This window comes from Lathamus discolor, chromosome 6 (genome assembly GCF_037157495.1).
Source record: "Lathamus discolor isolate bLatDis1 chromosome 6, bLatDis1.hap1, whole genome shotgun sequence".
NCBI classification, from domain to species: Eukaryota; Metazoa; Chordata; class Aves; order Psittaciformes; family Psittacidae; genus Lathamus; species Lathamus discolor.
In genome coordinates, this window is record NC_088889.1 from 89699019 (window position 1) to 89725772 (window position 26754).

General features: G+C 53.9%; 3 protein-coding genes across 5 annotated transcripts; 1 reads left to right on the forward strand and 2 right to left on the reverse strand.

Moving 5' to 3' along the window:
- Nucleotides 1-19: 19 nt before the first annotated feature.
- On the reverse strand, nt 20-12035 carry TOP3A (DNA topoisomerase III alpha). Of its 2 annotated transcripts, XM_065684693.1 has the most exons (20): nt 11776-12035; nt 11141-11374; nt 10032-10091; nt 9554-9627; nt 8897-8972; nt 7954-8062; nt 7516-7659; nt 6835-7005; nt 6509-6609; nt 6302-6376; nt 6101-6183; nt 5782-5989; nt 5458-5643; nt 4908-5037; nt 4374-4487; nt 4127-4292; nt 3567-3710; nt 3128-3250; nt 1932-2665; nt 20-940 (listed from the first exon to the last, which is right to left on the reverse strand). In XM_065684693.1, the coding sequence occupies exons 2-20, from the start codon at nt 11324-11326 to the stop codon at nt 762-764; spliced, it is 3063 nt and encodes a 1020-aa protein (XP_065540765.1). In that variant the 5' UTR covers nt 11327-11374; nt 11776-12035; the 3' UTR covers nt 20-761. The 2 variants fall into 2 exon arrangements, with proteins under 2 accessions (XP_065540765.1, XP_065540764.1); XM_065684692.1 differs by lacking the exon at nt 11776-12035 and having other exon boundaries at nt 11141-11482.
- Nucleotides 11849-21197, forward strand: SMCR8 (SMCR8-C9orf72 complex subunit). The gene is made up of 2 exons (XM_065684694.1): nt 11849-14703; nt 16766-21197. Exons 1-2 carry the CDS (start codon nt 12356-12358, stop codon nt 17217-17219), a joined length of 2802 nt encoding a protein of 933 aa, XP_065540766.1. The 5' UTR covers nt 11849-12355; the 3' UTR covers nt 17220-21197.
- On the reverse strand, nt 21026-26691 carry SHMT1 (serine hydroxymethyltransferase 1). 2 transcript variants are annotated; one of them, XM_065684696.1, is made up of 12 exons: nt 26627-26691; nt 25356-25480; nt 24766-24911; nt 24391-24506; nt 24137-24297; nt 23902-23983; nt 23565-23777; nt 23238-23354; nt 22879-23001; nt 22608-22724; nt 22323-22433; nt 21026-21922 (listed from the first exon to the last, which is right to left on the reverse strand). In XM_065684696.1, exons 2-12 carry the CDS (start codon nt 25455-25457, stop codon nt 21753-21755), a joined length of 1458 nt encoding a protein of 485 aa, XP_065540768.1. In that variant the 5' UTR covers nt 25458-25480; nt 26627-26691; the 3' UTR covers nt 21026-21752. The 2 variants fall into 2 exon arrangements, with proteins under 2 accessions (XP_065540768.1, XP_065540769.1); XM_065684697.1 differs by lacking the exon at nt 26627-26691 and adding an exon at nt 26171-26430.
- Nucleotides 26692-26754: the final 63 nt, after the last annotated feature.

Consider the following 26754-nt stretch of genomic DNA (forward strand, 5'->3'; position numbering starts at 1 on the left):
AAGGTGTCACTGCATCCCATTGAAGAATTAAATAAATTTTAATAAGAAACTTATTAGCTAGACGAAAATAACTCCCATTAGCTAGCAGCATCCCAGAGGCATGGCTGAGGCTTGGGGAAGAACTTGGTTTCATATTCACGAGCTGAAGGCTCTTGCTGAGCACTGCAGCTGAGCTTCCCTTCCAGGGCAAGCATCAGATCCAGCTCCTCTGAACCTGGCCCTTCTTCCCTGGGGGGATAACCAAGGTAAGGGCTGCAGTGCTGTGACAAAGAGAAGGGGGAATGTTCTTCAGGGAACATCAGCTTAGAAGGGGACTTAAGATAGATTTCCACACTGTGGAAAGCCAGGGACTGGGAGCTAAGTGGCCCTGGTGCCTCTCCTAGTGATAATCCAGCTTTTCCTTGTATAGAGAGGCTGGGTACAGCCGCCAGTGTAGCAGGCGCTGTGGGTGGACTCAATCCGGTGTTGGTTTGTCTGCAGATTCGGTTTCCAAATGCCTCCTTGAAACATTCAGGCTCTCCCAAGCTGCTCAGCAGAAGAGCAGCTCAAAACAAAGGCTGACTCTAGTAGTGGAGCCACCTTTCTGAGCTCAGGCACATAATGCACGGGTGAGCATGGAACCCCTTGGCAGGAGCAGCCTGCAGCCAGAAGACACTTGACAGGCTTGGTTCCAGGCTCCAGTTCCTTCCACAGCAGCTGCTTCTGTGGCAGCTCCTCACAACCTTGGACCTTGCAGGCCCTCATGGGATGTCCACCCAGGCTCAGTGGTTTTGAGGGCAGGTTTTCCTAGTGTGGCCAGGCTGGTGGCAAATGCTGCAGGTCCGTGGTTTCTTGGCAGTGGCTCCTGAGAAGAAGCTGCCTGGTCTCTTGGCTTTGCTTCCCAACCCTCTTGAGAACCCACTGCTGTCAAAATGGGTCACAGAGGCATCTCCAGAAGGCCCTAGAGAGAAACAATGTGCATGTAAGTACCTTTGAAAGCAGGTGAGAAACAGGAGCTAAGTTCAAAATATCAGATCAAGGATATCGCTATCTCAGCCACTTGGATTATACCTGAAACTACGCTTATTTAAGCTCTGAACAGTTAAATGTTACCCATTTGTCTTGCAGCATTAGAGCAATGTGGGAACAAAGCAGGGAAACTGATCTGCCTGGTTACACGCTTTGGCCTACAGCTAAAGCAGAAACAACAGAACGTCCCAGAGGAAAACTTGGGGTTTAAATAGTTTCGAAAGCTTTATTCTATGCCTTTAGGCCCAAATGTCTGAGAAGGAGAAGGAAGGCTTCTCTCAGACATCTCCACCCATCTCTCTGCTTGCTGTCCCTTTGTGTGAGTGTTCTTTCTTCTGCAGCCTTATTTTGTGATTATTTTTAATGCGTATTTGCTTTCAGCATCTCTCCACAGCAGGCACACTCAGTTTGTCAGCTCTGATCAAAGCCTCAGAAAGACTTGGCCTTTCTCTGCATTCCTAAAGCAGGGCAGAGGGAGCAGCACCGTTTCCCTGCCACGACAGAATGGGGTTTCCCACCTCCGAAAGTGGTGCTGCTGCTCCAACTCTGCAGCAAGTTGGTACCAGCTCTCACAAAGCCGAGCTCCAGAATTTGGGAGGACAGATTCCCAAACAGTGTTGGAAAGAGGGATGGGCTTTATCCAACAGGTCATGGACAGACAGATGCTGAAGATAACTGCATGTAGAAGAAAAGCATCCTGCTTGGAGCTCAGCAGATGTACAACTGGAAAAGGTAAGCCAGACTTGGTTGTTATGAGCAACACCTGCGGTGCTAGAATGCTGCTGCCAGATGGTTTAAAGGCAAACCTCAAGTCTGTTAAATGTGTGAGCTGCTACAAGAGCTGTGGCAGCATGAGAAGTGTGTTCAGTTTAGCATCAAGAACAGCCTCCACCCCTTGTGTTCCACCTCGAGCCTGGCCTTACCTGGAGCTGTGTTTTCGTCTGCCCACTGGAAGAAGCCACACTGCTGCTCCCGGGGTTTCGAGCACGTGTGGAACTGCCTCCCTTTGTTGGGCCCATCCTTTTGGACAGTGCGTGTGACAGCCGGCTGGCCACAGTTGCACACTGTGCCGCCTCCTGAATCAGAGCTGCTGCTTCCAAAGAGCTCTGGGCCTCTCCCTCCTCCTCCGGGGCGCTGAAATCCTGCTGGGCCCCTTCCTGCAGAGGGCTGGTGCAACGCAGAGCCCCGTGGAACCGCGTTGTTTCTGTCCTCTGGCTGCTGATCAGCCCACAGAAAGAAGTTGCAGGTGCTGGCGCTGCATTTGTAGAACTGCCTGCCTTGGTTGGGCCCCTCTTTGCGCACAGTGAGCAGCAGGGCTTCGTTCCCACAGTTGCACACCACTGCGTTGTTCCCATCGTCTGGAGGAGCTGAAGGAGCAGGTCTGGGTGTTCTGGTGGAGCTCCCAGAGAGCAGATGTCTTGGAGCCAGGTCTGTGGTCCCCCTCATGTGCCTGTTTTCACCACTAGCCCTGTTAAAGGAGTTGCTGACCTGTGAGTGGTTGGTTTCCTGGCTGGCTGATGATGCAGGTTGGGATGATCTGTGTAAGTACTTGAGGTCCAAGAGCTCTTTGAGCATGTCATCACAGCCTCCAATGCAGCCAACAAACTCCAGGGGCATCACGAGTGGAACGCTGCCTCTCTTGAATTTAAACTTCAGTCTAAAAGGAAAGGAAGAACAGAAGTCTCTCAGTTCACACAGCTTCTCATCACAGGATCATAGAATAGTTAGGGTTGGTAAGGACATTAAGATCATCAAGTTCCAACCCCCTGCCATGGCTAGGGCCACCTCACACTAAACCATGTCATCAACAGGCTTCAATGTGGACTTCAGTTTTTACACTGTGGGGTTTCTTCTGAAATCTGTTATATTATATAGCAGAATATATAGTATATTTATACACATATATATGTATATCTACATACATGTATATTTACAGAATATATACTATAGAGGGGCATTCCCAACCCCTCTTCTTTCTATCCCCAAGCCAAAGCTGCTCCAGCTTTCCAAGACTCCAATGGAAGATGACTGCTTAGCCCATGAAGCCTCTGATCCTGATGGCTAACAAGGAGTGTCCAAGGGGCTGCATTTTCCCCAGGGGATAACTGGTCTGACCTACCTGTGAACTGGATGTGGTTTACACACAGCACAGATGCTCTCATCCCTGGCCACGTCCAGCACAAAATCAGGAAACCAGACTGCAGTTTTACAAGCTGGATAGCCCATGCAGCTGAGATAGAACCTGCCGTGGGACAAAAGCAGTGCATGAGGAAGAGGCAATGTGAGGACAGAGATCTGTTCTCCTGCCTTCTCACCATCAGAAACTGCCAAGCCAACTATTCTTAAGGGAAAACAGGTATTTGAGAGGTTCAGCTGAATCCACACAGCTTATGCAGCTGGTGGAGTAAACTAGATGCAGCCCAAGTTTTCATGCTTGCTGCACAGGGGTAGGCAAATGAACACCACCTAGAACCAACCCAGAAAACACCAACCAACACATGAACACCACCACAAACCAACCCAGAAAGCCACTTCCTACAACAGGGAAGATCACCAACCCGCCGTTCTTCTTGGTCTTCAGCACCATGTCGTTGTTGCACTGTGGACACTTCCGAACGGAAAGAGGCGTTGCTGGATAGACCTCCTCCTGCTCTGCACTTCCTGTGGCTTCTCCAAAGTACTGAGCCAGGGCCTGGTCCAACCTATAAAGAAACCAGCAGAGCATCCTGTGGGTCTCCCCTGCAAAGAGCAATCAGGCACTGAAGTGAATTAGTGCCTGCTGCCCTCTTCACCGCCCCTCTAGGCTTCTCCACCAGGACGTTGGTTCAGCATCACGCTTCTGGAACAGACTAGGTGTGGGTACAATGTGAAAGAGGTCACTGCACGTTGCTATCTCCTTCCCCAAGCTCTGAATTTAAACTTAAGGGTTTAAACCAAGGTGAGCACGCAGTTGGCACCAGCTCATGACAGTGTGCCAGGCTGTGAGTCATGCATGCAAATGCCTACACACACGAGGCAGAGCTCCAGGGAAGCTGTGACAGGATCCTACTCCAAGCTGAGCGCTGGATGAAAAGCCAGCAGCTCCCAAAACAGCAACCAGAAAAGGACAAAGACTCACTTGTTGGCTCTGGCCACAGCTTCGATGAAGACTTGCTTGTACTTTTGGACCTGCTGCTGCAACACCACAGACTTGTCTTTTTTCCCCTCACAGATGAGTTTCAGATCAGCCTCCAGCTCAGCTCGAAGGTCAGGCTTGGACATCTCGTAGCCCATGGAATCGTAGCCTGAGGAACATAACGGCATGGTAAGCGAAAAGAAGGAGCCTGTAAGGAACCTGCCATGTTCCTAATGGAGACTGCCCTTACCTTCCACCAGCCCCATGCCCAGGTGGCCTGGGAGGAACCGCTGATCATCTGTGAGGCCCACGTACATCCGCGTCTTTATCGTCTCGATGTGCTCGGCGTGAGTGGCGTCAGTCCCTGAAAGCAGCAAACAAGTTGTCAGGCGAATCAGGTGCCAAGGGGTGGTTTCCCCTGTGCCTAGTGCAGAGGGCAAGGTGCTAAAGGGACAAGGAGACAAGTTATAGTCAGGAGCAGCACTTCCCTTGTGTCCCACTGGCACTGAGGCCAACCAGGAGCTGGCAGGCACAGCCTGGAGCCTAAATCGCACATCTCGCCAGGCACTGGAGGCCCTCTGCAGCCTCCTTAGGATCTCTGGACTTTGCCCACAGGTCTCAACTATCCCTTTGTTCTGTACATTTAAGTGATTTCTTATCTGAAGGGACTTCTAGAGAGTCCCTTACTCTGAGGGTGGGACAGAACTGCTGTTAAAGAGATGCTGAGAAGAAGCTTATGAATAAAGCTTCCAAGAGGAAGAGAGGCCACGCCACCAATACTGACCAATGCCATGTTTCTCCATGAGAGCAATGAGATCCGCTTCTGTGAGGAGCAATGGAGGGCTGGTTTCCCCATCCACCATCTCCACTGTAGTGGGCTGAAAGCGAGACCCTTTCTGATACAGTGGGATAACCTGAAAGGAAGGAGAATCTCTTTGAAACTGCCCTGTGGTCCAGTCACTGAAGACAAAACATCACACTAACAGTGCTGTAACAGAGCAGCACCCTGGTCTGGAGGAGATCCACCGTCGGGGTCCTCAGGATCAGACAGTAATGTACTGCCAGAGAGATCATGGAACAGCAGTTGCAGCTCCTCTTGGTGGGTAAAGTCAATCCCACAGCCCTGTATGGTCTTTGCTGTGGTGTCAGAAGGAAAAGAATCCATCCAAAGCTGGCACAACACAGCAGCAGAGATGTTTCAGAGTGAAACAGCCAGTGGGCCAGGTAATTGTCAAAGGGTGTTCTGTAGAGGGGTCTGAAGTTGGCAGTGAAATGCTATTTTAAGCTCTAGATACTTTATAGCTTCTCCCATCTACGTTATTCAAGGGCATTACCTTATCACTCCACTTGTCATAAGGATAGACTTCCAGGTAATTTCGGGCCAGGATCATCAGTCCTTGAGCAACGAATCGTTCATGGGCAATGTCAATCTCCACGGTGGTTTCCTGGCCCTTGGCATCTTGAGAGCAGCAAGCCAAGAAATGGCGCACAATGAACTCATACAGCCTCTGCTCGTTGCCCTAATATCAAACAGTAAGTAAAGGGTCAGTGTCCTCCTGTGTGGATGAGGTGTCAAGTGAGATCTCAGGTGAGGTTACTGTGCTAATAACTATCTTATCAAGACCTCATTTATCAACCTCTGCCTTTGTTAAACTCACCTGCAGGTTAGCAGCGTATTTGGTGGGGTGAATGGGAGGGTGAGCCTGATCTGATTTGTTTCCACTCCGAGGGGTTGGCCCACCCTGATCCAAAATCCTCTGTGCAAACGCTCCCCAGTTTGGGTCCTGTGTTTGCTGTTGTACTAAGGCAGAGAGGTTCAGCTCCTTGGGGAAAATGTTAGTCTCGGTTCGGGGGTAGCTGATGAACCTTAAGAATTAAAAAAGCAGCACTTTCAGAGGTGCTCCAAGATGGTTTTGGCCTAAAGGCCTTTTACTTTTGAGGGACTTGAGTTTACCAAGCCAAATCCTGCTACCTTACCCTTGAGTATAGAGTTTTTCTGATATCCTCATGGTTTCCTTTGCATTTATCTTTAGTTTGCGGGAAGCCAGCTTCTCAAGTTCCTGCATTGGGAGAAGCCAGAACAAAACAGAGGCATTGGTGTGTAATTCAGAGTGGTGAGTACAATATCTGTTCAGAGCTTCCTTCAGGTTAAGTCCTTTCAGCACAGGTCAAACGTACCACAGTGTCCAGGGGCAGGGGCCTCCATTTGCTCTTGGGCTTGCTCCCAACCTCGACAACAGTTGCTACTGGATCCTAAACACAAAGTAAACCGCAAAATCTCCTTGAAGAGTTTACTCAAACTGTTCTTTCAATGTCTTCAGCAAGACCAATGCAGGAAGTGTTTGGCTGATACTGGATTGTACAACTCTTGACAGGCTTTCCTACCTCCATACACATCTGGTAAAGGACCAGGCATGCTGTGTGATTGAAGAGCCGGTTCCTCTTCCAGTTGAAGACCACGCCGCCATCTTCATGATCATGCGTCACTGTGTTGAACAACAGATCTGAATGTTATAGTAGTAATACAATGGAAATACAGCAAGGGAAATAGAGGCACTACTGGGAAACCTTTCAGTTCTGCTTACTGGGCATAGCAAAGGAAGAGGAAACCACCTCTGCATCACTGTTTGGTTGTTTCCCTGATGTTCTTCCCCTCTCTACCCATCAAACCCTCTAAGACAGAGCCCAGGCCAACTTTCCTCCGAGCATACCTTTTATTTTATAGAAGGCTTCAGGAACAAAGGCCTGGATGGCTTTAAAGCGTTCAACTACAAAGCCCAGCGTTGGGAACTGGCAGCTACCATAGCTGATCAGCTGATCTGCTAAGATATCAGGGAAGATCTTCCGCAGCCTCAGGGTCTGGAATCTGGTGAAGGCAGCACCTGTGAAAAGAAAGCGGACCCTGCAAGTGAATACAACAACACTGACCGATCGCCACAACACTTGAGATGGTTCTTTTTAATACTCTGAGTATTAATTTGACTCCAATATTCAGTTGCAGAAGCCAGCGTGAGCTATACACCTAACGTATCCTTCAAAGAGCGCGGTTCCAGTAAAACATGAGATGTGGTGCGGTTGTATCTGATCTAATAATCAGATTTACAACACTGCAGAGGGCATTTGTCCTGTGTTGAGGATACAGTAACAGATGATTTCTAAACACCCCTTGCCAGGCTTTAACAATGTGCATTCAATGTGGTTAGAAGAGAAGTGAGGAAGAGCCTGACGGATGGCTCTAGTTTGTAAAGCAGTCTAAGGGAGCTCATCTATAGACTACACACTGCTAAGAAAGCTGTCCCCTGCCCACCTACCACAGTTGGTCACCTCCTGTTAGTAGAGGTGTATGGGAGGGCCTGGCAGCCTGCTCTCATCTCTAGGGCACGTTTACGTACCTATCCTGAGGTCCAGCTCCTGCCTGACATCGACAGCATCACTTGTTTTTTGATCAGGTTGGGTGAGGTTCTCACAGGCTGTTCTGACAGCGTGGAGTGTGATCTCTGAGAAACGGGCTCGGAACACACAGAGGTTTGGCTTCACTGTCACAGGAACACAGAGAAAAAAACCAAAGAAACCAAAGAGTGGCTCAAACACCAATGGAAAGGAGCAATTAATAAACAGCCACCTTCAAATGAGTGTTCTGTCAACCTGTTCTACAGTGTTCCAATAGCTGAATATGCTTCTGGACTATCAGAGCCACATATTTAACAGTAAACATTTAACCTGAACACAGGAAGATTGAGAACGTGCCTCTGTTACAAGTTCTTTGAGCAGCAGTACCTGTCACATCAGCACTTTAACGGAACTCGGATGAAGGAAGCTGCTCTACGCACCAGCTTTGCAGACGTGAATGATCTCAAAGCCAATGTTCTCTCCTTCTCGGTCACAGTCAGTCCAGATCACCAGAGCTTGGCACTGCTGGATTTCTCGTTCCAGGGTTCTCTGAGATGGGGAAATACCACACACTGAGCTATACCAGGCCACTTGCTTTGTCATTTAGCTTTAGAATGAACTGCACATGAAATACAACGTGCATCCATAAAGACTGCTGAAATAAGGTTTTGTAATTGTGTGTCTCATGAGATCAGGCAGCTTTCAAAAGAGCTGAGTCATTTATTTACATCTGACTCTGTTATAAAGCACGGCTTGGCTCGGACTGTGCCACCATTGTGCTGAAAATGGCATGGTTTTGGTCAAATTGAGATGCAGTTGCCAATTCCACCTTGTTGGAAAAAGTATTTCTACTTTTAGAAAAGCAGCTGTTCCTTTACTGCTCTAATGTCTCTGTTCGTCAGGGACTGTAGTGACAGGATGAGGGGTAACGGGTTCAAACTTAAACAGGGGAAGTTTAGACTGGATATAAGGAGGAAGCTCTTTACTGTGAGACTGCTGAGGCACTGGAATGGGTTCCCAAGGGAAGCTGGGAATGCTCCATCCCTGGCAGTGTTCAAGGCCAGGTTGGACAGAGCCTTGTGTGGGATGGTTTAGTGTGAGGTGTCCCTGCCCATGGCAGGGGGTTGGAACTGGATGATCTTGAGGTCCTTTCCAACCTTAACTATTCTATGATTCTATAATGTACATGAGCAGGAGGCTTTTGATGTCGCAAACAGCACATATATATATATATATATATATATATAGTGATTTGATACACAGGAGGAATTTGTTAAACTACAGAAACTTGGATGTTAAGGACAAAGGTACAACTGTCCTCTTGTCTGAGGCAATGTTTGCAGAACCTCTGGCCTCAAACAGTTTCAGGGGAAAATAACATACCTTGATATCCATGTAGTTTTCAGGGCAATACTTCTCAATTTCAGCATCAAAAAGAGCTAGAGGGTTGCAGCTATGCCTGGGAGAGAGGGGATAAAGAGCGTGCATAGCGAAAACTAAAACATCTGTTGTGAGACACTTAACTGCTGCTGTCTTGTGAGGAAGTGCTGTTCAAGTACTGGAATTAATACGTTTTGTTACGGGCCTTGTCTTAGCATTTCATGTGAACTCTATGTTGTCTGAGTTACACTTAAAAAGCAATGGAAACAAAAAGCAACAAGGGAAAACAGCCAATCTGGAAGGCTGCCCTAAATAAGCAGCTTCTCTTGTTTCAAGTGCAGAGAACAAAGCGGGAGGAAACCAGAGAAAGTGCCTCACATCCTGGGGACAACGTCTGGTTGAACAAAGAACACAAAAGCATCGATCAGATTTCAGAATCAGTTTAATTCCTCGGGTCTGCCTTAATGTATTTTAACAGTATGAAGACTTCAGGGCGGTTCAGTACTCTGAAGACTGTAATTTGAAGCAATGTTATATTCTATGTCCAATTTGGTACTCATCACCCTGCTCTGCAGCTGTGTCAGAGTCCCTCCTGCTCCGCTTAGCTTCGGGTTGAGAGCAGATGACAGCTCCCTCCTGTGAGGGGTACCATGTACTCACCATTTGCGAAAGGGCATCTTGAAGTCATGAGCCAGTAAATGTCCTGACACAGATGTCATCACCATAGTAACATTCTGCAAGAGACAGAGCAAGGTAATCAGTGCCTATCCTTTGCTAAAAGCTACCCCCAGGCCCACGATCTTCCCTCAGTTCTCAATTTACACAGTCAGTGATACCTCCCTCCTGCTAATACAAAGCTCTTCTCTCTACTGACAGCCAAATCTGTGGCCTTTTCCTCAATTCCTTTAGGAAGCTCCCAGTTTTCAACAGCAACATCTTTCTGACTGATATTAAACCAAACTGAAAGATGTAAAGCGATGAAACAGGTCAGTGCTTGAGCCAAGAAAAGAACATCTGACTTTTTCTCATCTTTAGACAAAATGTCCCCGTCGCTGGATATGGTTTTGTAACTTCTAACAGATGGCTTCTAATAGTTGGTATTTTGCACTTGTAGGAGCAGAAGGAAGGGAAACTTTACCTGGCCAAATATCTGGTAGTCGTATTCGTAGATCTTGTTGAACTTGGAGAACCCTTCTCGCTGAAAGGAAAAGGAAAAGGTTCTGAGTTTCTGGCTGCTGCAGGAAACCAAACTCATTCCGCTTCACTTTATACATGTGTTTATACATGCCAGAGCAGAGACAAGCGTGTGACAAGTGAAAACCAGGTACCGTGCCTAATAGAAATTGCCTATACCATTTATAGAGACACATAAATGGTGCTTTTAAACATTAAGAGCATTTTAAACCATATGTAAGAGTATAGTAAAGCATGCCTGAGGGGGTGCCAGGGTTAGCTCCCCATGGAGAGTGTCAACAGTGAAGAAGAGACGCATTTAATGGGGCTGGTCAGTTGTATTCCTGACAAACAACTGTCTTGCTCTGGGTCCCCAAGATTATGTTCCACCTGAGGCTCATGGAAGTTTCTAGATTGCATATTGCTGCTTTTTCTACAGAAGCAGAATGCCATCTTCCTTGATTTGGAGTGTCAGCACTCAGGCTCTCAACAACACCTTTGATTCAAACTAATTCTAGTCTAGAAGCACCTTCTAGCTCTTAGCTTGGACATACCAAGTGAGTATGCAAACTGCTACTCGCAAAACAAAGCAGCAGAGAGATCTCTGAACTCCTCTAACCCACAGACTATCTTTGCTTTACTGTGTGCACTCCAGTGAACCCCTGACATTTGCTGATGCCGCAGAAGCGGTGCTTTTTGACTGGGAGACACAAGCCAGATGGTTTCACTTCCTGAAGCTCTTCACATACACCACAAATGGAGGAGGAGCACAGGGAGCCCTCACTGTGGAGCTCAGAGCCTGGAGAAGGCTGTCCAGACAGAGGAAGCACAGCTGGGGAGCCGAATCCCAACAGGAAAAGGGATCCAAGGCTCCCAAATACATTTGGGCAGAGTTATTCTTGTATGGTCAGAAGCAGCCAGTGTGCCATGCTGCATGTGCCGATGGGAACGGCCCATGCCAAGCTCTGCTGAGCACGGCGGGGCTACCACACAAGACAGGGGCTGTGAGGTTGGTGCACTGCAGCCAGCTAAGCCAGCCCCAGGTGTGAGGGCTGAGCCGTGGCGTGTCCCTACCCGCCGCATCCTGCTGTTGGAGAGCAGCTCCGCGATCCCCCGGGCGGCATCGTTCTTCTCGGCCACGCACAGCACCTTCCGGATCCTCTGCGGCACCGCGTCCTCCACACGGCGGGACAAGAGGCGCCAGGGCTGGGGCAGCATCCCGAGCCCGCAGCCGCCCAACAGCCTCGCCCGGGTGCTCATCACCGGGGCCGGCGGCAGCTCCGCCGCGGCGCGGGCATCCTGCAGGCCCTGCCGGGGGTGGAGGGCGAGCGCTGGGGGGCCATTCACGGGCCTGCTCCGCCTTTGACAGCCGGCAGCGGGGAAAGGCACCCTCATTGCTGCGGGAGGCTTCTCCCCGCTGCCGGACCCAGCCTCCTGCCCGGCCTATCCGGGTCAGGGCAGCCTCGCACACCCCTCACCCTGTCCGGGCTCTCCTCATTGCCGGAGGCGGCTTCTTTCCACTACCGGCCCCCCGCACCCGCCTGCCAGGCCTCCCTCAGGCCACGGCTGCCCCATACCCACCGCAACTGGGCTGGCACACCCCCATCTCACCCCTAACCCTTCCGGGACCCCGCACCCCATCACACCCCTAACCCATCCGGGACCCCGCACCGGAGCAGCCCCCTCCGTTCCTCACCCACCGCCCTCACCTCAGCGTTCTGTCGCAAAGAGTGGCGGGACGCGGCGCGGTTTTCCTCGCTCTGCCGTAAAGCGCTACAGGACTACAACTCCCATGATGCTCCGCGGCGCTCCCTCAGAGCTGCCTCCTCTCGCCGCTCCGCTCCCGCTTGCCGTCCCGCTCCGGTTTGCCGTTCCCCTCGCCGTTCCGCCCCTGTTTACCGTCCCCTCCCGGTTGAAGTAACGCGAAAGGATGGCAGCGGCTTAAAAACAACCGTAAAGAGGGAAGGGGAAGGTGGCGGTGCCTCCTTCGCTTCCTGCCGTCGGGGTGAGAGGTGACGGCGTCATGTGATCCCAAGATGGCTGCGGGGCTGCGGTGTCCGTGAGGGCCGGCGGCGGAGCGGGGCCGGCGGGGCCCGGCCATGGCCGAGGCGTGAGGAGGCGGCGGGGCAGCAGCGGGCCTCGGCGGGACAAGTGGTGGGGCCCAGCGGTGGGGCACGGGCTGCGGTGGGGCCTCCCGCAGGGCCCGGTGGTGGCGGCGGCGGCGGCGGCGGAGGGGGGGGGACCGGACGGGGCCTCGCTGCTCCATGTCGGTCCCGTCCTAAGGGAAATATGATCAGCGCCCCCGATGTGGTAGCGTTCACCCGGGAGGAGGAGCTGGAGGATGAGCTGTACAGCGAGCCGCCGCTGCCCGAGGAGTACTCGGTGCCGCTGTTCCCCTTCGCCGGCCACGGCGCCAACCCCTGGGCCAAGGTCGCCAACTCCAAGTTCAGCCGGGATTTCATCCTCATCTCCGAGTTCTCGGAGCAAGTGGGGCCTCAGCCCCTCCTGACCATCCCCGATGATGCCAAAGTGTCGGGGACTTTCGATCTCAATTACTTCTCCCTGCGGATCATGTCCGTGGATTATCAGGCCTCCTTCGTGGGGCATCCTCCCGGCTCTGCGTACCCGAAGCTGAACTTCGTGGAGGATTCCAAAGTGGTGCTTGGGGACTCGAAGGAGGGAGCCTTTGCCTACGTGCACCACTTGACTCTCTATGACCTGGAAGCCAGGGGGTTCGTGAGGCCCTTCTGCATGGCGTATATTTCTGCTGATGAGCACAAAATCATGCAGCAGTTCCAGGAACTCTCTGCTGAGTTTTCCAAGGCCTCCGAGTGCTTAAAGACGGGGAACCGGAAAGCTTTCGCTGATGAACTGGAAAAGAAGCTGAGAGATCTCGACTACACCAGGACTGTCCTGCACAACGAAACCGAGGTGCAGAAGAAAGCCAATGACAAAGGGTATTACACCACCCAAGCCATTGAGAAAGCCAACGAGCTGGCCAGTGTGGAGAAGTCCATCATCGAGCACCAAGACCTGCTGAAACAAATCAGGTCGTATCCCTACAGGAAGCTGAAGGAATCCGACTTCCACCCCTACGAGCCGGAGTGTGCGCTGCTGGATCAGGCCAACGTGGGCTGCGATCGGGACCCCACTACCTCCGACCCTGCTGAAACTCCCCTTTACACCCATGTGCCATCCTATACCCCCAAGCTTATCAAAGCCAAGTCTGCCAAATGCTTTGACAAGAAGCTGAAGACGCTGGAGGAGCTCTGTGATGTGTATTTTTTCACCCAAACCCTCGACCAGTTGCACCAGATCGAGAGGACTTTCAGAGGAGACGTGTGCTACCTCCTGACAGAGCAGATCAGCAGGGCACTGCTAAAGCAGCAGACCATAACTAACTTCCTCTTTGAGGATGCGTCTTGTCTGGATGAAAAACCACCTGAAAAACAATACAGAGGCTGCCAGGGGCACAGTCACGATGCTAGAGATGGAAAGTGTTCGGAAGAGTTCCCTGCTCCTACAGTGGTCATCAGCTTGGGATCCTACAAGTCCAGCGTGGAGTGTGTGCCCATCAAGATGGAGCAGGAAATTGAGGACTCCCAAGAGCCCCAAATGAGCGAGTCTGTGACGTTTGAGCACCAGGAGAACCTGGATTACCTGGATGCAGATCTAAAAGGCAGCATCAGCAGCGGTGAGAGCATCGAGGTTCTGGGAACGGAGAAGTCTGCCTCTGGCTTGCCCAAATCGGAGAGCCAGGCCAGCCTGCCCGTCAGCCCCAGCCCTCAGGTGGGCAGGAGCAAGGTGGGCAGCAGGAGGACCGTCAGCGAGGACAGCATCGAGGTCCTCAGCACGTGTCCTTCCGAGTCGCTCATCCCGGAGGATTTCAAAGCGAGTTACCCAAGTGCCATTAACGAGGAGCCCTACGTGGGTGATGAAGAGGGAGGCCTCCGCTTCACCCCCAGACTGAACCTGGATGACGCTGACGAGCAGGAAGATGTTTCAAACCAGGAAAACTTAGTGCAGGTGGATTCTGCTTGCTGTATCGGGAAGGAGAGCCCCAACTTCCTGGAGCCTCTGCCTGACCTGGGCCACAAGCCCTGCGATGAGGACGGGGTGGTCAGGATCCCGCCGCAGCCGTACCGGGCATCCGAGCCGGGGCTGCATGGGACCTTTGGGAGCTTCCCCTCCCACGATGGCATCTCGGGGGGGCTCCTGCCCTACGAGCTTGACTCTCGCTATATGGCAGGCAGCAGGGAGGTCAGTAAGAGCAGCCTGGATGAGTGCTCGGACTCCACGAGCTATATGAGCAGTGCTGCCTCCACGTGCTCCGACAGGACCCCTTCTCCAGCTCACCCTGCCTGCCAGGGGGCTGACAGGCACAAGAAGAAGGCTGGGCAGAATGCACTGAGGTTCATCAGGCAATACCCCTTTGCCCACCCTGCCATCTACTCCCTGCTCAGCGGCAGGACCCTCATCGTGCTGGGGGAGGAGGAAGCCATAGTCAAGAAGCTCGTGACGGCGCTCTCCATCTTCGTGCCCAACTGCGGCCTTTATGCCAAGCCTGTGAAGCACTGGGTCACCTCCCCTCTGCACGTCGTGGATTTCCAGAAGTGGAAGCTGATCGGGCTCCAGAGGTAAATCCGGGATCTGGTTGCTGTGTTGTGTTGGGGGGTTTGATGGAAACATCATCTCCTAAGTGGGAATTTCAGGGTGGGAAATCCATGTGCCCCCAAAGGTCGCTGCCACTGCCATGAATTTCTGCTTGTGGGATGTATTTTGAAGGGGGATTTGTCTCTTTCTATCCAGCCTCACTTAAGCATTGACATTTAGAACATCTGTGTGCTTTTTGGCTCATACTAGTGTCTTGGCTAGGAGGTTTCCCTCTAGTTTAGGTCTTAGCCTGGCAAAGCAGAGCACAAACTGGTTTCCAGGAGGATCTAAGAGTGCTCCTGGAGTTCCTTGTGTGCTCTGTGCTCCTGCTGAAACTCCTCTGACATTTCTAGCTGGAATTTGGGGGTTTAAATGGATGCTTTGGTACAAGGAGGGTTTTTCCTTGTGCACCCTAATGAAGGGATGAGGTGCAGTAGGTCAGAAATCGGACCTTGGGCTGTGTTGGTGAGGATGTGTAGCTGGGTGTCATGGGTTGGGGTGGAGGTGTGGAGCCCTTTGGGGAGTGCAGATGGACAAAGGCTTATTTATAACAAGCTTTAGTGCAGGAAAATAGCTCCAGGGAGCTGTGGGCTTGGGATTGCAGGTCAGATGCAAAGGGAACCTCTGCTCGGGGTGAAGACCATCACCCCTTCCCCACCATCCAGACCTCAAATGTGGCTTCATGGTTTATATCAACAAACAGCAATGGCTCAGCTCTCAAGGTTTCATCCCTGCCTTCGTTAGGAAAAGGGTTTTCTTTGCGTGTGTTACCAGGATGTGTTTGGTGCTGCGGGTGCATGACAGGGAATGACAGGCCACTGCTGTCACAGCGTGAGTCAAAGTGGCAGCCCATTGCCCAGAGCCTCCTGAAAGCCTGTTCCTGCGCAGCGTGAAAACCAAACCATAGAGAAAGCTCCTCTCTGGGCTGCTGAGAATTGAGCTGGTGGGGGTTGTGGGGGATGAAACGAGCTCAAGCTGGAAGCTTCCCCTCCTTTCTGTGCTGGGGAGGCAGGATGACAGCTCCGGAACATCCCCTCCCCAACTTCCCTGTCTGTCGGTGAGGGTTTTTAAAGCCCCAAGTGTTCCCTCCTTGCTCAATGTTTGTGGTTAGCTGCAATTTCTATAAACTAAAGGCATTCTTATTTTGGAGCAGCGCTTGTTACGTGTGTCAGTCATTTCAAGGCTCCTCATGGAATGCTAATGGCCTGTTGAGGTTAATGATGTTTGCTCTCAGCAAACCATTTGGACCGGGGCTTTGGGAAGGCTGGATTCATTCCTCTGGTTCAGGACACTGTGTCTCGAAGGCCAGACAGTGCCTGGGCACAGGAGCAGCCCTGACAGCACGAGTTGGGGCTCCTGCTTGGAGGCTGGGAGCTGTCTCTCAAGCGAGCGACTTTACCCACGCAGAACTGAGGAACAGAAGGCAGAGCTGGCGTAGGCTTGTCATTTGCATTTAAATAACATACATTTGGGCTCCTTGGGCAATTGCACGTTGTGAACAGTGCTGGGGGTTGGCACCTGAATGAGAAATGGCCAGGCTCAGCCAGGGAATGTTCTGGTTTAAGGATGATTCCCTGTGGAAAGGAGTTAGGTTTTGCTGCACTCAGGGCTTTGACCACCTCAGAGCAGTGATATGGGGGGGGGAAGTAAAGCTCCTGGCAAGGGCTGGGGGGCAGGTTTGGGTTTTGGGTGCTGCTTGTCACATCCAGAAGGAAGATTTGCTTCTGTTCACCAGGGATGTCCTATTGCTCCCACTCCCGTCACTGAGCGAGGAAGCTGCCCCATGTTGTGGTGGTTTATGAAGAAGCACATGGACAATGTGGATGAGGGCACGTGGGGATCTATGGATTGAGGTTTCTTTGGGATCTGGCAGGTTGGAGAGGTGATTTGGCTGGTCTTTTCCCTGCTAGCCTCTATTTCCTCACAGAGGCTCATGCACCATCTCACGAGCTAAGGGAAAGTCAATGCAATAGAGGAGCATGGACACAACCTGCTGCTTACCTGCGGGGTCCCCTCCAGCCGTGACCTCTCTCTTTGCTGTTCCAGGACGGTGTCTCCTGCCGGGGTGAATGTGCTGCATGCCCTGAGCCGCTACAGCCGCTACATCAGCATCCTGGACGCTGACAGCAAGACTCTGCGCTGCCCTCTGTACAAAGGCTCCGTGGTGTCCCGGCTGGCGGATCACCGCACGCAGATCAAGCGAGGAAGCACCTACTATATGCACGTCCAAAGCATCCTCACCCAGCTGTGCTCAAAAGCCTTCCTCTTCACCTTCTGCCACCATTTGCACCTTCCCATCAGCGAAAGGGAACCCGAAGAATCCGTCGTGAGTCGCAGGGTGAACTTTCTGAAGCTTCAACTGGGCCTGGTCAATGAAGACATCAAGATTGTGCAGTACCTGGCAGAGCTGCTGAAGCTGCAGTACCTTCAGGAGCCCGGGCAGGGGGTGAGCCCTCTGCTCCGCTTTGACTACGTGCCCAGCTTTTTGTACAAAATCTAGCCTCCTGGAGGCCGTCTGCACTGGGGTCTGACAGAGCTCATCCCTGCTTCACATCGCTGTCTGCAGTAGCTCTCATCCATCAGGAAGGGGTGAAGAAGCTGATGTGTTTGTGAGCGTCTCTGCTCCACAGAAATCCGTGTCTCAGGGACTGGATTTCTGTTCCCTATAGCCAAGAACGTAGATGTTCCATCACCTAAACCACCGGGCACTCTGTTTGTAAATGTTAGAAGGGGCACTGTTAACTTCTTGTGGCAGCATCCCAGGGGGAATAGGGCATGGAGAGAGGTGGGCTGTGTCGGGGATCAATACTAGTGCGCAGCCCTCAAAACAGCAGTGCTCTGTATGCTTCTGCCAGATCCCTAAATGCTCTTGGTCCCTTCCGTGGAGCCAGGATGGAGACGTGAAGGTTTTAATCCACCAGGGTCTGATGGGAGTGTAGCTCGGAAGCTCCCTGGCAAGGTGGCAGCTTGCAGTTACCCATCCTTCCTGTGTTGATCCAAGTTTCCTGGTGCTTCCCGGGACAGGTTGTCCCTGGGTGGGTGGGAGCACAGTGGAAGCACATGTGCTTCCCTCCAGAAAGTGTTTTCCAGTTTCTCTCAGCTTTGTTAACATCCAGAATGTGGAAGGCTTCACCCGCTGCCATGAGTGTAGAGCACTGCGCCTTGTAACTTGTCATGTCCCGTTTGCACCTCTGAGAAGGGTGGGGAAGAGCTGGGAATCCTCAGAGCACATGAGGTTGAGGGAGGCCTTTTAAGTAGAGAGAAAGGGGGTGAAATGAGTGGGGGGAGCCTCATTTTTAGGTGCTTTCTGTGATGAGGGTATGGAACAGTGCAATGAAGTGATGCTGTGAGGCAGCAGGTTGGTAGAGCAGCTGCCTGGCTGGTGAGATACGAGTGCTCAGGAGAGATCAGGGATGGATGTACCAGGTATCTGTAATAGCTTATTTTGCTTGGGTTTATTTCTGTCATGGAGTTGACTTCTGTGCTGTGTGGCACAGCAAGGTCAGTGTCACTGCATGCTGCTTCTGGTCTTTGTCCTGTCTCCACTGCCTCTCCTAGGGCGCTCCTGGGTAGCTCTGGATGGGGCAGGACTGCTCTGTGAGCCTGGATGCTGAGGGCTTTTCCTCTCAAAGCTTCTGTGCTGCTGCCTGTGCCATTAAGGTTGTGCCACCGGTGTGGTGACAGCCCCACATTGTTCCTGTCAGTGCCGGGGGCACAGCGCTTCCATATGGAGTGTCAGAGGAGATGCTGCTCCTCGGCCACTTGTACCAGGCTGTGGTCTGCTCTGCCCGGTGCTATGTGGCCGTAGCAGCCCCTGTGGTACTCCTAAGCAAGAAGAGCCTTGCTAGGGAAGGTAGCCTTGGTTTTATTTGTGTTTTAGCACTGATTATGGGGGGAGAAGAGCTGCGATGGTACAAAACGAGCCGATGTTGTTTGCTTTGGGTTTATTTCTTGCTTTAGACCTCTGTTTCTGGTGATGCTGTGAGGCAGTGCTGGAGGTGAAGGTGATGTTGCTTCCGAGCCCAGGGAAGGTTCTGTGTACAGACATGTCTCAGACCCACTGATACTGCTGTGAGAACCACATCGCTCCAAACCCAGTGTCCTAAAGGCAAGGAGGCTCTTTGGGCACCAGCATCTGCAGCTCAGCACCGCTGCTGCTTCTCTCTTCTTTACATTCAAGGCTGTTTTAAATGTCAGTGTTGTTTGTGGTGGTGCACAGCGAGGTCGTGGTGCTCTCCAGAGGGATTTCCAAGGTCAGGGATTGCTTGTGACAGCGGGTTGAGGTCACAGAGGGGAAGCAGCGTGGCTGAAGGTGAGCAGGGTGCTTGTGGCAGGGCTGACTGCCTTTAAAGCACGTTTAAAGGCCTCTTCCTGGAGTGTGCCCTCGTGTCGTGTGTGAGCTGGGCCTGCTGTGAAAGACTTCCGTGTCCATCAAAAAGGTGATTTGAGGTGTCCCCTGCTCCGTTCGTGTGCACCCAAACGGCTTCCACCCCAAAGCTGAGGTGAGATTCCCCAGGGAAAGAGGCATCTTGGTGGATGAGTAACGCAGGTGACACGAGGGAGTCAGAAGCTCCTGCATCCCTCCTGGAATGTGGCTCTGGAGGAGGGCTCAGTGTGGGAGCTGCTCTCCTGCTGACTCACTGCTGTCTCCCTCCAGGCTGATGGGTGAGCTCTCGACCTCTGGTGTTCAGCTGCACTCATAATGGGTAAAGAACTCATTGCTCCCTCTATCAAAGCTGATGTTCAAGGCCCTGTTGAGCAATACTTGCACCACCGCCTGCCTGACCTGCTTCATCTCCATGCCACATCTCTGGTCGGGGAGGATGCCCTGGGTACCTGTGTCAGAACAGGAGCTCTGCACTGGCTGCAGCTCTGCTCTCAAGCAGGAGCTGTGGGGAAACACCTCTTGGGGTGTTTGGTCCCCTCGATCTGGCTTCCAGCAGCTCTGGGGAAGGGGGAATTACACGGGGCCGTGGCAGCTTGGTGCAGCCAGAGCCTTGCTGCTCGTGGTGCCTCAGGGGCAGCAGGAGCTGGGGGAAGCCCGACTGCTTTGGGTGGTTTGGGAGCTCAGTTCCTCTTCACTCAGTAACTTCTCTGTTGGACCTTTGCTCCTGTACAGAGCAGATCCCTGTACTGGCACTTTAAGACATTTCCCTCATCTTCACTGTGGTACCTCACCAGTTTCCCATAGAAACAGACTCCCACTCCTCGCCCTGACAGCTCCCGCAGGGAATCTTGGCCCGTGTGTGTGCAGGTTCGTCCCGGTGCAATCCTGCCCAGCCCTCCCCTCAGCTCTGCATGGCCCTCGCTGCTTCCCTGCGTGCTGCCAGCATGTTCCCATCTCCCGCATGGCAGCTCCGGCTCCCTCCTCTCGCTGCTGGCTGTCAGGGAGGGGAGGCCTTGAGCCTGATGGAGCTCCCCTGTTCTGTCCCCTCTGCTTGGGAGGCTCCTGTTCGTCCCCTGCTCTGCTCTAGCCCGGAGCTGCCTGCAGCTCCCACCCCGAGGAGGGTCAGCCATAGGAGTAGGCGATCTCAACCCTACACAGCACTCACTCCTCAGAGAACAGTGCTCGGATTTACTTCCATCCGGTAGCAATCACTTCCGAGCAGCTCCTAAAAGCTGCCTTGCCTTGACTAGGGGAAGTACTGCCTATACTCTAGCAATATTCACCGCGTTGAACGGGGTGGGAGAGGTGTTTGAGGGTGGCAGTTGGTGGTTCCATGCGCCCAGACCACTTGTTTGGGTTCTGTTGAGCACGGGGTGCCCGGAGCCCCCCCATTCCGGTGGTGGGTGACAGCCCACGTGGTGGATTTGGTGTCTTGGCATTCCAAAGGCTCCTGGAATAAGATGTGATGGGATATTCAATGCTGCTGAGGGGGAGAGTGCCCCAGGAGCACAATGGCCGAGCAGCACAACGTACCCCCGTAACGGAGGGGTCTCTGGGATGTGTTTTAACTGGAAGGCAGAAACAGGGTACCCGGTCCCATCGGCAGCTCGGTGCCAGCACAGGGATGGGGCCGGGCTCCGAGCCGCCTCCGAGGGCTTGCGAGGAGGCTGTGCTGAATCCTCTCATCTCATTTGAAAGCACTGTATCCTATTCCTGCATGTGGAGTTCAGTGTGTGCGCGTGTGCCTGTGCGTGCTGAGTGCTTGTGGCCATAGTTGGAGCGAGTGCGAGGAATCCAAGCAGCACGTGTCAGTGTCGTGGCTGTAAGGGTGTTAAACCCCGGGGTTTAACAAGATGTCGACACCAAATGAAGGCGTCTGAGAAATGTACTTTTAAGAAAAAAAGCAAAAAAAAAAAAAAAAAAGAAGAAAAATTATTTATTTGGGTTCAGATATTTTTGAAATACAAAAGAAAAAAAAACCAAACGCAACAAAGGAATCGCCTGTGGTTTTTAAAGCTTCTGCTCCTGGTCCTAGGTTGTGGGTCCATTCCTCATTTGAGCGTGCTCATTAAAAAGTGGTTCTAACCTCAACTTTGTGCTCAGAGAACTCAGAAGAGCCCGGAGACGCGGGATAGGATGGGATGGTGATCCCGGGAAGGCTCCTTGGGGACAAGACCTTGGCCTTGTCCAAGCCTGTGCAGGCTGCAAGGTGCAGATGGAGAGCAGGGAATCCTCGAGGCTGAAAGCAGGGGGGGCTTTTAGCAGCGCTGTCAAGGCTTTTGTGCAGCCGAGCACGGCACATGTGGCTGCAGGAGGGTGGCTTCCATACAGGTGGCCCCCATGTCCCTCCTGTGTGTCCTCATCTGCTGCTCCATGGCCACGAGAGCTGGATCAGACCTGGCCATGAGGCAGAACGTGCTTGGTCCTTATTGTAACACTGAGTGGTGAAGGGGCTGGTGCCCCCCGCGGGGGTCCTGTGCCCCAAACGGGAGGTGAGAAGGAGCCCAAGGAGGAGCTGCTGCTGCTGCACCACAGCCGGTGCCAGCGGGGAGGTAGGTGCTGGGAGGAGGCACCGGGGTGTGTGGGTCTCTGCGCTGCATTCCCGGGTACTTCCGCAGCTCCAGGAGCGGGGAGGGTGCATTCCCTTTACAGGACCGGCAGCCCCGGGAGTGGGAAGGTCCCTGCGAAGGCCTCCACCTCCTCCTTCAGCGCCTTCAGCTCCTTCCGATATTTCTCCTCCTCCAGTTTCTCCTTGAATTCCTTCAGCGTGGCCTTGGGGCTCATGTCCTTCTGCACCCGCAGCGTCAGCTCGATCCCTGCCGGGGTGGAAGATGCGATGCTCAGTGCTGTGCACCCCACTGCAGGGCTGGGGCTGCTCCCTGGGCCACAGGGGAGGGAAGGGGTTGGGATGGGAGGGAAGGAGGAGGACTGGGAGGGACTCTGCCCTGGGAAACCAGCATGGGACCCCTGAGGACAAATGGAACCAAAAGGTGCAGGCTTTCAGGCCACTGCTGTGCAGTAAGGGAGGGTTTGGCTGGTCCCAGCTGTGGCCAGATGTGCCCTCCCACATCCAGATGTGCAAGTGGGATAATTACTGTTCGCTTTTGTGTGTGCTCTTTTGCTGGAGAAGCCCGAGCTTGGCTCAGGTGGTGCCTCCTCACCCAGAGGAGCTGCCCCGCGCTGCTGCTTGGAGCTGCGAGCCTGCCCCAGCCTCACCTTTGTGGATGTACTGAGCCACCATGCGGAAATCATCCTGTTGGAAGCCACGGGAGGTGAGAGCTGGTGTCCCAAACCTCAGGCCGCTGGGGCGCAGGGCACTGACATCACCTGCGCCAGAACAAGCCACGTGTGACCAAACCCGGTACCAAACCCATCACACGTAGGGGGTTCAGCCTGGTTCCCCGGCAGCCAGGGTGGACCTGGAGCTGGGATCCCTGCACAGCCCACAGGAGGTCCCCAGCAGGTGAGGCAGGATAAGGCAGAGCTTGTGGGATCCCTCACCAGGGCACGTGTTCTTGTTGCAGGCGATGGAGCAGAGCTCCAGCACCCTCTCAGCCCGGCTGCCATCTGTGCCTTTGCTGCGCAGGTCCACAAGGATCAGGTGGTTGTCGGTGCCCCCTGCAAAGAGAGGGGATGGTGGGGACGTGGGATCGAGGTGGGCTCTGCTCCCATGGGAAACTTCAGCAAGGGAAGGCTTGGAATTGCATCGGGCCCCTGGTTCTGGGGGCAGAAGGAAGCTCAGCCCTGGCCCACCACGGAGACCCATCCTCACCAGTGACAATGTCGTAGCCCAGCTCTGTCAGCGCTGTGGAGAGCACCTTGCAGTTCACCACCACTTGCTGCTGGTAGGCTTTGAACTCGGGTGTCATGGCCTGCTGCAGCGCCACAGCCACCCCTGGAGGAAGGCAGAGCAGGGTGAGTTTTGGTTCATCCCACTGGGAGAGCTGATAGGAATGTGTGGCACTGCCAGCAGAAGCCATCCTGGAAGCTGAGCGAACAGGGACTGTCCCTTTCCCTAGGCAGGCTGGTGTCATTGCCATGAGCACCACACCAGGGGTCAGAGCCCAGCCAAGGGCATCCTTGCCAACTCCCTTTGCCACCCAAGAGCTGGTGGCCAGCCTGGATGCGTACCTGCAATGGCGTGGTTGTGGGGGCCTCCCTGCAGCCCAGGGAACACTGCCTGGTTGATGAGGCTCTCCAGGTTGTAGAGTATCTCCTTGCCCGTCTTGGGGTCCACACTGCGGGTGCCTGCAGGAGGGGAGGGCAAGGTCGCTCAGGAGGCAGGAATGGTGGTGGTTCCTCTTCAAATCCGGACCACTCTTGGCCCAAGAAGCTCCGCAGATGCTCCCAGACCTCCCTGCTCCCCTTCCTTCCCAGCTAGAGCAGGAATAGCTTTAACTGGCAGCCCCCCCCAGCCTGCGGGAGCATTTCTCCCTGCTCCTCAGCCAGGTCGGGTACCTTTGCGGTAGAAGATCATGCCGGACCTGCAGCCCCGCAGGGTCTTGTGCGTGGTGGTGGAGACGATGTCGCAGTAGTCGAAGGGAGAGGGCACCACATCAGCAGCCACCAGCCCGCTGATGTGGGCCATGTCGGCCATGAGATAGGCACCGTTGACGTCGGCGATCTTCCGCATGCGGGCATAGTCCAGGTTGCGCGAGTAGCAGCTCACACCTGCGGGGAGATGGGATGGGATGTGGATGGGAAGACAGCCATGGGTCCAGCCCTACAGTGGGGACAATCCAGCTGGGGATGCACATAAGCTCCTGCCAGCGTGCTACCAGGGTTTGATCCTTACCTGCTATGATCAGCTTGGGGTGGAAGAGCTGGGCGTTTGCTTCCAGCTGGTCATAGTCGATGTAACCGGTCTTGGGGTTGACCTGGGAGAGGAAGAGGAGGGTTCAGTCACCTCGGTACAGGTGAAGATGAAGTCCAGCACCATAATACAGAAGGGGGTGCTGGGAGCGTGGCACTTTCAACTTTAAGAGCCACCAACACTTCTGACAGGAGCACCCTGGAGCATCTCTCTGTACCTTATAGGGCATGGACTCGAAGAAGACCGAGGTGGCAGAGATCTTCTTCTTTTCTGTCATGAACCCGTGGGTGAGGTGGCCTCCATCGGGCAGGTCCAGCCCCATGATCCTGCCGTGGGGCTCCACCAGGGCCGTGTACACAGCGAAGTTTGCGGGTGTCCCTGCAGCAGGAGCACACCAGGACAGGTAGGTATGAGTGCTGGGGCATGCAGAGGTCAGTGCAACTGGGCTGGCTCTTCTAAGCACCCCATTACCTGAGTAGGGCTGGACGTTGACCCCCCACTTCTGGGGGTCGAGCCGGTACGCCTGCAGGGCTCGCTTCTGGCACAGCCTTTCCAGCTCGTCTATGAACTCTGTCCCACCATAGTACCTGTCAGGGAAGCATCGAACAGGGGTTAAAACCAAACTCCTGACTCAGAGCCATCCCAGCGATCAAGCTGGGAAGAAACTGGGATGTTGCTGCACTCGTGGCAGCCACTGGGAGAGCAGCTGCAGCAGATGGGATCCTGCTGACACTGTCCTACATGTGGCCAAGGACAGAAGCCAAGAGGGTCAGAGCATCCCAGAGGTGAGGTCTGGTGGTTCCTCTCCCTCCCTGCAAGGGGTTGGGTTGGGCTGGGCTCAGTTACCTCTGCCCTGGGTACCCCTCGGAGTATTTGTTGTTCAGACAGGATCCCAGGGCCTCCAGCACCGCTCGGCTTGCAAAGTTCTCCGATGCGATTAATTCCAGCCCAAGCCTCTGCCGCTGCTTCTCCTTCTTGATGATGTTGTGCACCTTTGGGAGAGGAGAGGAACAGCTTTACCCATGCTGGCTCTGCCACGGGGAATGGAGAAAGGCTTGGAAAGGTGCTGCAGAAGGGAGATGAGATCCCTTCTTCATAGAGCTGATCCCAAACAGTTCATCCTGTTTTGGGTTTCTACCTGCCAGATAATTCAGCTGTCATTTGGGCTTGAGATCCATGGGCAACAGCCACATGGCCTGGCTACTCTGGTGCGGACATCAGAGCTTCAAGCAGAGGGGCATGAGCCATAGATGTGAAGTTATGACCATACAGATGGTTGGAGGATGTCCTCCCTCTCGCCTCCATGCAAAGAGGGCTTGGAAGATGAATGGCTCCCCCTAGCTCAGCCTTGGGCTGTCTCCCTGCCCCATCCCTGCCTCCAGGAGGTCAGTATGAACAAAGCAGCTGGTGGGCAGAGGCCAGGAAGGGGCTCTCACCTCTGGGTCATTGGTTTCAAGTGGCTCCATCACCATGTTCCTATGGGATGCCCAGAGTGCCGCGCTGGGGAGGCCCCCGTCGCCCTGTGTTGAGTTTGCCATCCTCCTGCTGGGTCCAAGGTCACCTGCCAATGGAGAGGGGAGTTTGTGGGTGCTTCCACACCATATCCCTACATGCTGCCTGCTCCCATCCCATACCTTCCTCGGAAAAAGGGACTTCCCTGCTAATCTAAGACCAGTCCATTAATCACAGTGCTTTGGTAATACCTGATTCTCTCCCATCACTGGGCTCCCCCCCTCCCAGCTCTGCAGTGCCTGATTAAACGGCATAGGCTGTGTAATTTGAAAGGCAGTGAGGTGCTCCTCCCCACAGACCTCAGTTTTAATGCACGTTGCATCCCCCCTTGCATGGTTAAACCTCTCTGCTGCTTTCCCTTGTGCACAGCCATGAGGGCAAACCTCCAGCAGGTCTGAGTCCTGCCCTAAACCCTAACTGAAGTGAGCATGGCTGGGGCTGCACCCCGAGAGGCAGCAGCTCTGGCTTCATAGCGTGTGTCATGCCCAGGCCTGGCAGCAGCCCTCTGGCCCCATCTGTGTGACCACTGCTCCTGGGCAGACACGACAGCCCCCCTACTGCCTTGGCTGAGAACAATGCCTCCTTTTACCCATTAACCACGGGAGGCCAGCAAAGGGCCGTGAGCAGGTTGTTAAGCAACCACGCTTAGTTTGCTCATGCCAAACTGCTAAAGTCTATTCAGCACAGGCCTGCTGTGCATTGGCCTCGCTGGGGCTGCGGTGCTCGGCTGCGCTCCTACCCGAGTCTGGGGCCTCACTGGCGGGGTGGGCATTCCCACATTCAGGAACTCTTGGGCTGGGCACAGTGCTCTGGGTGGGAGCAGCACGGCTGGGTCCAGCACGTCCCCCCGGCACAGGTCAGTGCAGGGTTTGCACCCAGCGCCTTTGGCAAACCTGCAGAAGGCCCAGTGGAAACAAAGCTCCCATTCCCCAGCCAGGACAAAGCCCCATTCGCACGCTCTCAGTGGGACACCGGTTTAACCCTGGCAGTGATGAACCCCAGCCCTGAGACTCCATCTCCGCCTGGCTCTGTGCCCCCCGATCCCGGCTCCATCACCTCCCGCACCGCCCTGTCCTGACAGCGCTGGTTGGAGACCGCGCTGCCCGCCCGGCTCTTCCTGTCCCTGTCCCTGTCCCTGTCCCTGTCCCTGTCCCTGTCCCTGTCCCTGTCCCTGCCCGCCCCGCACGCTTCCTACCCGCCCGCTGCGCCGCGCCGAAGCCCGGTCCCGCTCTGCGGCGCCTAGCATACGCGGCTGGGACACGCCCCTGCGCGCATCTACCAATCAGCGCCTCGCTCCGCCCCGCTAGCCCGGTGGCGGGGCAC

Bases quoted from the DNA above. Each gene is read 5' to 3' on its own strand.
- TOP3A (XM_065684692.1), bottom strand. From the start codon at position 11,461: ATGAGGGTGCCTTTCCCCGCTGCCGGCTGTCAAAGGCGGAGCAGGCCC. The intron at 6,184-6,301 runs GTACGTTTGACC...CTCCCAATGCAG, and splicing joins CCCTGCCCCTGGACACTGTG to GAACTTGAGAAGCTGGCTTC. The intron at 4,293-4,373 runs GTAAGGGCAGTC...TATGTTCCTCAG, and splicing joins GGGCATGGGGCTGGTGGAAG to GCTACGATTCCATGGGCTAC.
- SMCR8 (XM_065684694.1), top strand. From the start codon at position 12,356: ATGATCAGCGCCCCCGATGTGGTAGCGTTCACCCGGGAGGAGGAGCTG. The intron at 14,704-16,765 runs GTAAATCCGGGA...TTGCTGTTCCAG, and splicing joins AAGCTGATCGGGCTCCAGAG to GACGGTGTCTCCTGCCGGGG.
- SHMT1 (XM_065684696.1), bottom strand. From the start codon at position 25,457: ATGGCAAACTCAACACAGGGCGACGGGGGCCTCCCCAGCGCGGCACTC. The intron at 22,434-22,607 runs GTGAGGGATCCC...GTTCTGGCGCAG, and splicing joins CAACAAGAACACGTGCCCTG to GTGATGTCAGTGCCCTGCGC. The intron at 21,923-22,322 runs GTGAGGCTGGGG...CCACCCCGGCAG, and splicing joins GGCTCAGTACATCCACAAAG to GGATCGAGCTGACGCTGCGG.